The sequence below is a fragment of the Balaenoptera acutorostrata genome, chromosome 7 (genome assembly GCF_949987535.1).
Source record: "Balaenoptera acutorostrata chromosome 7, mBalAcu1.1, whole genome shotgun sequence".
Classification (NCBI taxonomy): Eukaryota; Metazoa; Chordata; class Mammalia; order Artiodactyla; family Balaenopteridae; genus Balaenoptera; species Balaenoptera acutorostrata.
In genome coordinates, this window is record NC_080070.1 from 96,760,201 (window position 1) to 96,772,653 (window position 12,453).

Sequence of the window (12,453 nt, forward strand, 5' to 3'; positions counted from 1 at the left end):
GCCAGTCTAGTTCTACCACTGAACACAGGTGTAATCTCAGACAAATTACTAACCATTCTGAGATTCTATAAAATGACAGGGCTAGTGACAGATGCTCTACAGCTCCCTTTCGGCTCTAAAAAATATTTAAATTCCAATTCTCAAACATGTTACATAGGCAATAAGTACCCCATACACACACATTAAAATTTTAAATACCAGCATATTTTCCAGACTTCAGTATATTACACAATATACACCAAACATACTGTGGGGTGGGGGGGTTGGTATGAGTGGATGTTATTGCATGTCCAGACTATCATTTAAGGTGGAGACTATAACTTGAACACATCAAAAAAAGAAATATACTCAAAATAAGGAAAAGAGACCTGGAAGAAGTTTAAGGAAATTTTGTTCTATTCCTGGCACTGCTGCCAACTTTAAAACCCTAAGTTACTCCTATCTACGTTTGTTTAAGCTGAGAAAGGTCGGAATAGATGATCACTAAAAGATCCCTTTGAAACTTTCTTCATTTTTTTCCTCTTTCCAAACTAGAATGTCAATTATTACTTACAATACCGAAAGTTTAGCACAAATAAATGTGGAAATTGGCTGATCTTTGACCTAAGCAGTCTCTGATCTGAGAATGAGTAACAATGCACCAGACTTAGATGGGCCTACATTCACTTCCAAGAGCCAGTGGACTGGATTCTGCCTCTGCTTTTAAAATAATCCGTATTCTACAACACAGAGAAGGGCAGGAAATAGAAAGTAGCTCAGTATATGCACTGGTCTGCTCATTTTCTCACATCACATATTTAACTGATGACTCCTTTGTATCACAATATATTTAACAGCCAACATTTATTCAGCACCTTCCACATGATGAATCCAATGCTAAGCATTAAAGCATTACTGCATAAAGCAAGAAGACAATTTTAAATGATGTTCAAGTAAGAGAACTATTGTATGAACTGGAAAAATACATAGCGAAATTCATTTCACTTCCAAAATAAATCCACAGTAAAAAGGACAACAGAATCTTAATTATTTCACGGATTTTCTTTAAAAAAAAAACAAAACACAGATAAATAGAAGCTGAAATTTAACCTCTAGCGTTCAGATCAAGAAAGTAATTTATTCTTAATATTCCCAAGAGGTTTCATTATATTCTTATCTTTTTATTTCAAACCTATAGCAAAATGAGGAACAAAGAACAGAAACTTGCCTAAAACATATAATTAAAAGTTAAAATAAAAAAACTAAAACCTCTTACCTGAGCATGAAAATTGGACATAGTTGTTGTCTCTATATCCTTCTTTCCCAATATCTCCATTTTCACTGGTGAATTGGGAAAATTAAATGAAAAGTAGTCTAAAAAATCAGGTAAATAAGTAGCTGCCCCATGAACAATACCCATTACATAGAAAGCTGCAGAGTTCTCGTTTTCACTGAACACCAGACCCACAAACTCTTCTGCAAACCTCTCCATCTCCACAGGAGACAGGTGGGAGAGTTCATTGCTGTAGGCGTGGATAACTGATGCACCTCCATTAGGCTGGTGCTCAATATGAATGAGCTGTTTGAACTCCAAAGTGTCCAACCTTTTGAGGTTGTTCTGAACCCGTGGCTCCTTTAATGAGACAAATGGAAACTCACTGTTCTCTGGAATTTTGGAATCATAGTTCTTGGTATCCAAATTCTTTCCACTGTAATCCTTTATGTTATCATTTAGGATGCCTTTGGCTTCTTGATCTTCAACATCAGACAGCAATCCTGAGCAGATGGTTTGAATAGATTTGCTATACATTTTTGGACGCTTCCGTTTTTCATTCTCTTTGTGTTTCTTTTTCTTCTTCTTCTTTGCCTTCTTAATTTGTAAGTCTTCTACACTTGTTTTTGGTTTCTCCTTCCCACCTGTTGGAAAAAATTTTTTTGAAACTCTGTATTTTAGTTTCTTTAAAAACCATGCTTTAGGAATTGTTTTATAATAAATAAGCATAATTCACTCAGAATGAAGTTTATATTTGGGACTTGTTTTACACAGTATTGATAATCATAATTTAGTCAGGTTCTTTCCCTCTCTCTCCACACACACAGGCACACACACACAGAGGAAGGCTTAAGACAAAGTTATGCCTAGAGTGCATGGTACCATTCTGACATGTAGCAGATGCTCAATCAGTATTTACTGAAGTAACGAAACGAATGTTTTAGAAAGCATAATCTTCAAATTCTAAATATAGAAAGTCAGAAATGGAAAGTTGAACAATGCCCTGCAGATGTTTCCCATCGATATATATCATTTTTACTTTAAATTCTTAAAAATTGCATATAGGTGTCAAGACTTACAAATCTTAAAAGGAGAAAAATACTTGCATAGTGTATCAGCAACAAACATAGCAATTCCTTAGCTTTTTACCATGTGTCCTCCTTGGTAAAGTACTCTTTCATCCAAAATGGGCTATGTTAGATCTACTAGAGTCTACAAAGTTTCCAGTGAAGACCTAACAAGGTACCATAAGAGATGACAAAATTAGAATCATTTATCATGTCCTAAGTACAAATGATATCCATGTACTGGTAAAGAGAGAAATTTAAAAAAGAAAGAAGGAAAGAAAGAAAAAGACATGGGTCGTAGTAAGTTTATATATTAATGAGTTTCTGTAACCAAAGGCAAGTAGACCCTAGGCTCAGTAATTCAGAAATCCAAAGAATAAAAGATTAATCCACAGAGGCTATACAGCTATAGAATTTAAGTGTACATATATAAACACAACATGATCACAGTATACTTATTTCTATACAATAAGAAAAATAGAAAAGAGTAAACATCCTCACAAGAAAATATTATGCTTCCTAAGATAATATGAAAAAAGCCATTAAGATAACAGTTGAGGAAAGAAGGCATTCACTGTTTCCATCTGTTATTTCACTTTTATAGATAACCTGTCATGAATTAAGTTTTCTCAACCTGCTTCTTTAGCTTAATTTTTCCATCCTCACATATCTCTATTATTCTTTTCTGTCTCTGGTGAATGAGATGTCCTGCCTACTTCCCCAAAATAAGTCCATCCCACCAACTCCAAAACCCTTGCTTAAAGTTCTCTATCCTCTTCTTTTGACCATCAAACTTATAAAAATCTGCAATGCCCAGTGCCTTCCCTTTATTAACTGACCATTCTTATCCCTTAAATTCTGGGTCTGCTTCCAGTCAACTCAAATTTACTTTCCCAGAATGTTCATATATCAAATCCAATGATATTCTCTCAAATCACTCTTCCTGATCTCTCCAATGTTTTATGTAATTACCCAACTCATCCTTGATTATTTTTTACTTCCATGATACTACTGCCTTAATTTTTGGTCTAAAAGCCTCATGACTATCTCTCATCCTTAATGCAGGAGCCATATTAATCATTCTACACGTTTTATATATTGCTTTGATCATGTTCATTCCTTGACTCAACTGCTTTCAAGGGTTCTCAAATACAACCTCTTCAGTCTGGAATCCAGAGTCAATGCCCTCAAGTACGCCATGCTCTGGTCCAATTTGCACTACTTACAATTTCTTATGAAACATACCTAGTCCTACTTTATCTTTCTACTACTGGCAAAGGTATTTCCTTTCCCTAAAATATCCTTGCCCTGCCTAGTACTTACTACTGAACTCTTTCTTACCCATCCTTTAAAGACTACTCTTACATCATCTTCTTCATTTTGTTTTCCCTCATCTTTGTAGTTGGAACTGAAATCACTTCACTCTAAATTCATGTTATTATATATTCTATATCTATGAATATATATGATATGGTCATATAAAGTTATTATTTTTCATTCATAGGATGCCTGTATAACATATGTCCTTCAGGATACTGTACGAGTGAAACAAATAACTTTGATGAATTCAGAGTGAAACACTTTTCTTCACCAATCATCAAATCCCTCCTGGCATCTAGTACATTGCTACAGATGAACATTTAATGACTCCATGAATGCAAAGATTTCTCTCACCAACAGACTACCTGAAGTTTATAGGTTTTTTCCCTTGTCTCCCTTTCAGTCAGTTCTTCACCATATGAATACTATCACTAAATCCTAACCCTGAAACAACAACCATAAAAATTCTCTCCAGTTCATAGCAATTCTTGAAAAAGGAAAGTTTAATGTTAATAATAAACTACCTCTTCTAAAAATTCGTAAGTATGCAATGGAGACCAAATTGCTATCATTATGAAAAGCAAAACTAAAAATCTGTCAACATTATTGATTATGCAGGTTTGCAAAGTCATAAAATGCAACACTTAATAAAGTGTTAATTTTCTTGAGTCTACATGTAAGTAGTTTTAAAATATATTAACAAATTCATACTTGCTACCCAGGTATAAACTATCAAAACATCAGATTCAGGTTAAAATCTTAGGAAAAATTAATAATAAAAAGTTAAAACAGGGAGTTAATCAAAATGAAAGACAAAAGAGGTTTATATTCAATATATGTAAGTAAAATCCAAATGAGTCAAGCAAAAAAGACAGTAGTATATTAAAAAACAGGACTTAAAGTTTAACGGGCTTGCATATAATTAATAACTAAACTGGAAATACATGTAAAATTGTACAAATTAAATCGTTTGCCAAAATAAGCAGAATTTCATTTGAATGAAAATATAAGCTTAATATCCTATTATATTTACAACTAACACATTTTTTAAAGTTAAAATAGTAAATATCCAGTCATGTTACTTTAAAATAAAATAGGTACAACAGTCTATCTATTTCTTAGTCACAAGGATGGATGAAAACAGTAGTAGTATAATAGAAACTGAAAAATACAAACTAATAAGAAATTAGTCAAGAGACTGTTATATTGAGCATCAAGTAATTAAACTTCCATGACAAACTACTCTGTAATTAAATACTAAAGTGAGCACAGTGTGCAGAAAAGAGTTAAACATAACACACCTGAGACTGCTATCCTTAGGCCTGCTTGCAAGGGTGGCCTTTGGCTGGCATCTGAGAACTTGTATTTTGGGAAGGTTACTACCATTCCCTGATTAAGAGTGGCTCACTGTACCTAAACTGTGCAAACAATATGGTTTACATTGAACACCTGTTTTCCTTCTGGAATTTTGCTACATGCTACACAGGGCATGCCTATGTGACCAGCTCCCAGTAGAAACCCTGACTATTGAGTTTCTAATGAGCTTCCCTGGTAGACAACATTTCACATATGTTATCACAATTCACTGCTGGAAGAATTAAGTGCATCCTTTGTGACTCCACTAGGAGAGGACTCTTGGAAGCTTGTGCCTAGCTTCCTCCAGAAATCGCCACATGTGCCTTTTCTCATTACAAATTTTACTTTGTATCCTCCACTATAATAAATCATAGCCATGAGTACAAATTTATGCTGAGTCTTGTGAGTCGTCCCAGCAAATCATCAAACCTGGGGGTAGTCTTGGGGATTCCCCCCTCCATGGGTACAGGTAAAATGCATTCTTTACATTTAAATCAAATCAAGGCACTAGCCTTTACTAGGTAATTTTTTTTAAGTTTTATACAATCTCTCACTCATTTAATGTCTTGGAATGATACATGAAATGCAATAGATACATATGTAGGAAATTTTTAAATACTTAAGGAGATAAGATCATTTTGAATACTAATGTTTTTCTCTTATACTAAAAGGTCTTTAAAGTACGTATTTACTCTAAATTCATAATTCTTCAAACGGAGCCCAATAAATCAGAACTGTAGTGTTTTTTTTAAAGGATCCTGGTAAATACCCATAACGGAAAGAACTGCTAAGTAATCTGGACCCTCAAAAAGTATAAAAGTATAAGGTTGATGGGAGACCCTCCCCCCAAAGATCCACAGACACATGCACAGTGGACCTCAAACATACACATACACACACACACCAAGTAGACACACACATGCACAGATAGCCAAAGAGAGAATCTGACACAGAGAGAAATGGAGACACACACACAGTCAGAAGAAAGAGGCACTCATACAGAGACAGAAAAACCACACACACAAACAGATAAAAAAAAAAAAACAGCATGTGTTGTTAATGGCAAATTATTTTTAAAAAATCTTTAAAAATCACAAAATCGGGCTTCCCTGGTGGCGCAGTGGTTGAGAATCTGCCTGCCAATGCAGGGGACACGGGTTCGAGCCCTGGTCTGGGAAGATCCCACATGCCGCGGAGCAACTAGGCCCGTGAGCCACAACTACTGAGCCTGCGCGTCTGGAGCCTGTGCTCCGCAACAAGAGAGGCCGCGATAGTGAGAGGCCCGCGCATCGCGATGAAGAGTGGCCCCCGCTTGCCGCAACTGGAGAAAGCCCTCGCACAAAAACGAAGACCCAACACAGCCATAAATAAATAAATAAATAAATTTAAAATTAAAAAAAAAAAAAAAAAATCACAAAATCACTGGAATTAATTTCCACTCCTAACCTTAGTATATTTTTAGTGTTAATAAAGGAAAAATAAAGGTTGCCCAGAAATACTGGCTATGATTTCATATCTAATATGGGAAGTTATATATATATATATATATAATTCCATTATCGTACACAGAAACAAAGCAGTAATTAGCTTAGCTATTTTCAACCTTTGGTCTTTGGGGAATGACTTTCCTTTTTTGGCACAGCAACATCTTTGCTCCTCCTGTCATGAATTACCTACCTGTGACCTTTAGTACACTACCAATAACCTTGAACACTGGCTTCTTTTCATCCCCTTTCTACCTGCTCGCCAGCAAGCTTTGCTGATATGCTATAATGATAAGATTTACTCTCAAGAATACTATAATCATAACATCCATGTTCTCACACCTTATCAATGAACAACATAAAATGGCTGAAACACATAAGTGTACTCAGAAAAAGTAGTTGGTAGACGACATTAGATATAAAAGGATGAGCTAAATAAGCTTATGTTTCAAATTTATTTGTTCCTTTAAACTGTTTCTAATAAAGCAAACTCCTATTTTATCAGTGAAAAACATTTACAAGATTTCTGCATTAATAAAACATTTCTGGCATGTATATAATCATGTATATATTTCTAGTCATAACAGTTTTTAATGAAAATGTGGAAGAAATAAGACTGGTGTGGAGTAAGAGTTACTTTATTATTTTCCCCCTTTAAAAAAAAAATTTTTTTTTGGCCATGCCCTGCAGCATGCGGTATCTCAGTTCCTGGACTAGGATCAAAGCGTGCCCCCTGCAATGGAGGCACAGACTCTTCACCACTGGGCCACCAGGGAGGTCCCATGGAGTAAGAGTTAGCATCTACTGTCAGATATTCAAGTGTCATCACCAATCAATCAATGCCTGCGTCTGCCATAGCTTGCAATGTTAGCATTATCAGAAGGAGAAAATTTTAAGGAGAGAATAAAAGTTGAAAGCCATAAAAGAAAAAGGGACACAAAGTAGTACATAATAGGATACTTACCGCCCCCACCTAACTGATTCTCTTGTTGCTCCAGGACACCAATAACAAAGGATGCCTTTCCCTGATCATAAGGCTCACTTGGGAAATGGCCGGCCACACAAGCAGAACAAATTGTTTTTGCCGGGTAATAAGAATAGCTAACACTTACTCAGTGCTTACCATGGGACAGGCACAATTTCTCAAATTAATCATGTTTTTATTCATTTAATTATCTATATACTACCTACTAGGAGGGGAGATAGATCTGTCATTGTTTTTAATCACAAGAGTTAATCTTTCATATGTGTTTATAAGTAACATTCATAGCTACTTATTGAATATCTGTGGGCTAGACAACTGTACTTGGCACTTCCACCTTACTTTACCTCATTTAATCTCTGCAACCCTGTAAGACAGTAATTAAATTATTATTTACCTCCATTTTACAGTAAATAGATTTTGCTATGGTCATCCCAGAGGTCACCAATTTATTTCCAAATCTATCTCTTTTTTTCCCCTCTATCATCACTAGGTTTCAGTTTAGCTCGGTTCAAAATACCTCTTAAATTTTTCATTTACTTCAAAGTCAAGGTTACCACTGTATATTACTCGAAAATCTCCACTTTTTAGGCTATTTAAAATTCTGCTCACATATGTAATTTCTAGGTTCACATACTTCACATTAATGGTATGTTAGGAATCTAACATTCAACCAAGTGACAGGAATTTACATCACTGTACAAACGGATAACAAAATGACTACGTGACTAAACCAATAAAAAATGACTATTTGACTAAACCAAGAGGGTAAAGATAAGAAAACATTTCAAGTGTTAATCATTAGCTGCTGTAGAGCACTAGTGTGATTATATTCAACTCCTGCCTCAAAGGCTTACAATCTATTTAGACAACACAGATAAAACACACTGGCAAAAAAAATAGAACAAAAGGACCATGAGCATTCACCAAGTAGCCATCAACTTAAGCTCTGACATGTTTCTTCAAGGTCAAAAGAATTTTATAGAAAATAAAGTTCTGACAAGCAGAAAATAGAGCTTAGACGAAGTGCCACCAAAGAACATCTGGAAACACGACAAAGAATGAAATGAAATTATAGAATCTAATATTGTTTACCTTAAATAATATAAATTAACCAGTAATTTCATTGCACCTACAGTGCTATGGCCTTTTCTCCCTTATGTAGATAGAAAGGCTTATCCACACATAAATTCAATATGAAATTAATCAAAGTCAACGCGTTCTGATCCACAAATTGTTAACTTGATGAGGCAGCAATTGAATTTGCTAGCTGTCTAGCAACCAAATGCCACTGATTCTTCTTACCTTGCTATCTGAGTGAATTTAAAACTATCCTTCTATCACAAATTCTCTCTGGAAAAGTTCAGATTTATTGACAGGATTTATATTATTACCTCACCATCCACCCCCATGTATAAACAACAACTAGAAATAGTTGTAATGAGAAAAAACAGGAAACAAAAAGAGGATATTCTTAAGCATGCAAGAAACATACAGTAAAACAGTACACCTTCTTATTTAGCTCAGAGTAAAATGCTGCCTCTAAATCCTAGACTATGCTATGGTGATTATCATCAAATATTGGTAAGATCACTTCCTCCACCATACCTATCATGCTAAAAATTTCTTTAGCCTTTTATTTTAGATTATCTAAATATGGATAAAGACTAGTAATATAAACACAGAGTTAGATAACTTATTTTCAAATAATTTAAGGAACCTAATAATTACCTTTACTACTTTCTAATAACTCACTAAATAAATATACTAAAGATATATTACTACACAAATTAGAAAACCCCACTATTTACTTTTCATAGTCTGACCACAAATGTTTATTTCCAGCAAAATTCAGCACCAAATAACATTTCTTATTTTAATCACTAAGCCAATACATATATACTGAACAATATAACACAGTACAACTGAAATCACTTAATATAAACTTACTTTTCAGCAAAATCTTTACTTCTCCATTTTCTTTCTTGATCTCATTCATTATTTTATGCTTCTTTTTTTCTCTCTCCTTTTCTTTATCTCTTTCTTTAATTTTGTCTTTGATTTTATCTAAAAGACAAAATAAATATTTAAAACTATTTTAAAATTTTATTTTTTTCATGAACTACAGTGAAATTTCTAGAATTACAACACAACAAGAAAATCAGAATGAAAAACAAACATGCCTTTTTTTCTTTCTCTAAGGTTTTAGTTATTTATAAATTTCCTTTCATATACTGAACACTGGAATACATAATACATCATAAACTACCAAAATTTATCACTACACATTTTTTTTTTAAATTAAAGGTAGCACTCTTTTTTGTAAATTTTATTTATTTATTTATTTATTTATGGCTGTGTTGGGTCTTCGTTTCTGTGTGAGGGCTTTCTCTAGTTGCACCAAGTGGGGGCCACTCTTCATCGCGGTGCGCGGGCCTCTCACTATCGTGGCCTCTCTTGTTGTGGAGCACAGGCTCCAGACGCGCAGGCTCAGCAATTGTGGCTCACGGGCCTAGTCGCTCCGCGGCATGTGGGATCTTCCCAGACCAGGGCTCGAACCCATGTCCCCCGCATTGCCAGGCAGATTCTCAACCACAGCGTCACCAGGGAAGCCCTATCATTACACATTTTATTCTAAAGATTATTCTTCACATACTTCATGTCCAACACAACATCAAACTAACTTCAAATCACTTAAAATAAGTGGCTAACTTTAATCGAGAGAGTAAACTACAGCGGAAAACGGGCTAATTTTGAAGCTGGGCATATCTGGATTGGTTAACATAACACTGGAAAAAATACTCATTCTCAATATCCTAATACGTAAAATAATGATTGATATCTTTCTCATGGGTAACTACAAGGACTAAATGAAGAAAGATATAAAATGACTACCCAGAGCCTGGTATATATATAAGACTAGATGTTAGTTCCCTTATCCTTGCACCTTTTAAAAAAGATATGACTGAGATGGCTAACTGGTGATATTATGATATTAAAATAAAGGGTATAGGAACTCTAAGAATCATTAACCTGCATTCTAAAAGTTCAAACTTTGTGTGTATAAAATTATTCGATGTCCTTTTAATTACTGTTGTTCAATCAAGCTCCTATGCACCCAGCAAAAGATGAAATGTAGAGGAGAATTTTAAAATAGTGATGAAATCCTTGTCTTCAAAAAGCTTACTACTGATTACAAAGCTATGATGGAAAAACACAAAACTGCAAAAAGCCTGTAATGTAACACCCGAGATTATATAACATATATGCCAATTGCATAATTTCTTAAAATCCCTCCTTACTTCTCTTTCTATAAACACTATCCTAAGTTCAGGCCCTAGTCACCTAATGTTTAGATTACTGTCTTGATCAGCTCTGTCAAACAGAAATATAATGGTTACCACATACATAAATTTAAATTTTCTGGTAGTCACATCAGAAACAAAACAAAACTAGTGAAATTAATTTTAATAATAATTTATTTAGCCAATGTATCTAAAACGTCATTTCAACATGGAACCAATACTAAAAATTTCCTGAGATATTTTACATTCTTTTTTTCATAATAAGATTTCAAAATCCAGTCTATATTTTACACTTATGGCACATCTCCATTCAAAGTAGCTCAACTTTAACTGTTCAAAGGCCACATGAGGACTTCCCCGGTGGCACAGTGGTTAAGAATCCGCCTGCCAATGCAGGAGACACGGGTTCGAGCCCTGGTCCGGGACAATCCCACATGCTGCGGAGCGACTAAGTCCGTGCGCCACAACTACTGAGCCTGTGCTCTAGAGCCGGCGAGCCACAACTACTGAGCCCACGTGCCACAACTACTGAAGCCCGCGCGCTCAGAGCCCATGCTCCGCAACAAGAGAAGCCACCGCAATGAGAAGCCCGCGCACTGCAACGAAGAGTAGCCCCCGCTCGCTACAACTAGAGAAAGCCCACGTGCAGCAACGAAGGCCCAACGCAGCCAAAAAATAAATAAATAAATAAATAAATAAATAATAAAAAAGCCGCGAGTCTAGGGGCTACTGTACTGAACGACTCTCCAAACTACTTAACTAGATAATTCTCAAAAAAGTTAAATCTATGTATTTAATAAACATTTTAAAACTTATTAATTTAAAAAACACAAATTCAAATAAGATATTTTCACCTATCAAACTGACAAAGTGCTTTTTTTAAAGTCATAATACTCAAAGCAGATGAGAGGACAGTTGATGGCTGAGCAAACCAAAACAGGGATTCACTGACTTAACAAATACGCATTGCCGAGTATAAGAAAAAGTTAGGGATACAGAGGTGAAAAAGCTAGATAAAGTCCTCACATGTTCATATACAACTTATTCTAAAATTCTAGAATAGATTAAGCTGTTCTCACACTTCAGATTAGCTCACTACTCTTACTTTTTGGTCTTTTAAAGTCCTTGAAAACATGTCATAGGCTGTCATCCAGCCATAAAATGTCAGTAAAAATTGCTGGAGCTCAGACACATATATAAGTTAATATTGCCTAAGTAACTACACATTTTTAAGTGAACTAGTTACATATCATTTACAATCACAACTGAAGAAAATAGTCATCTGAAATGTCTCCGCATTTCTTTTCCCAATTATCCCTATTAATCTTATTAACCTAAAAGTATTATTTCAATAATTATTAAACTTTTAAAAGTTTATTAAAGTATAATATACATACAGAAAAAAGCACGTAAGTATACAGCTCAATTTTCACAAAAATGAACAGCACCCGGAACCCATCTCAGGTCCCCCCTTCCAGTCTTTATTATGCAGCACTGCTAAGGGTAACCACAATCCTGACTTCTTAACCCCACAGATTAAAATAACTATAGAATTTTAATGACATATATAAAGAATATGATACACTATAAACCTACCATAGTCATAAAACAAATTTTTTTCAGAATAAAATTAAACTAGTTTCTCATGAAATAAAACTACAATATAATATGACCCAATTTTTATAGA

General features: G+C 34.7%; 1 protein-coding gene across 1 annotated transcript in view; it reads right to left on the reverse strand.

The window, feature by feature from the left end:
* Positions 1–12,453, reverse strand: part of RSBN1L (round spermatid basic protein 1 like) — a 66,180-nt gene that overhangs the window by 25,484 nt on the left and 28,243 nt on the right. Inside the window, exons 2-3 of the mRNA XM_007187106.2 lie at positions 9,412–9,528; positions 1,256–1,896 (exon numbers count right to left, since the gene is read on the reverse strand). Coding sequence (XP_007187168.2) covers positions 1,256–1,896; positions 9,412–9,528 — 758 coding nt within the window. The remainder of the gene's footprint in view (positions 1–1,255; positions 1,897–9,411; positions 9,529–12,453) is intronic.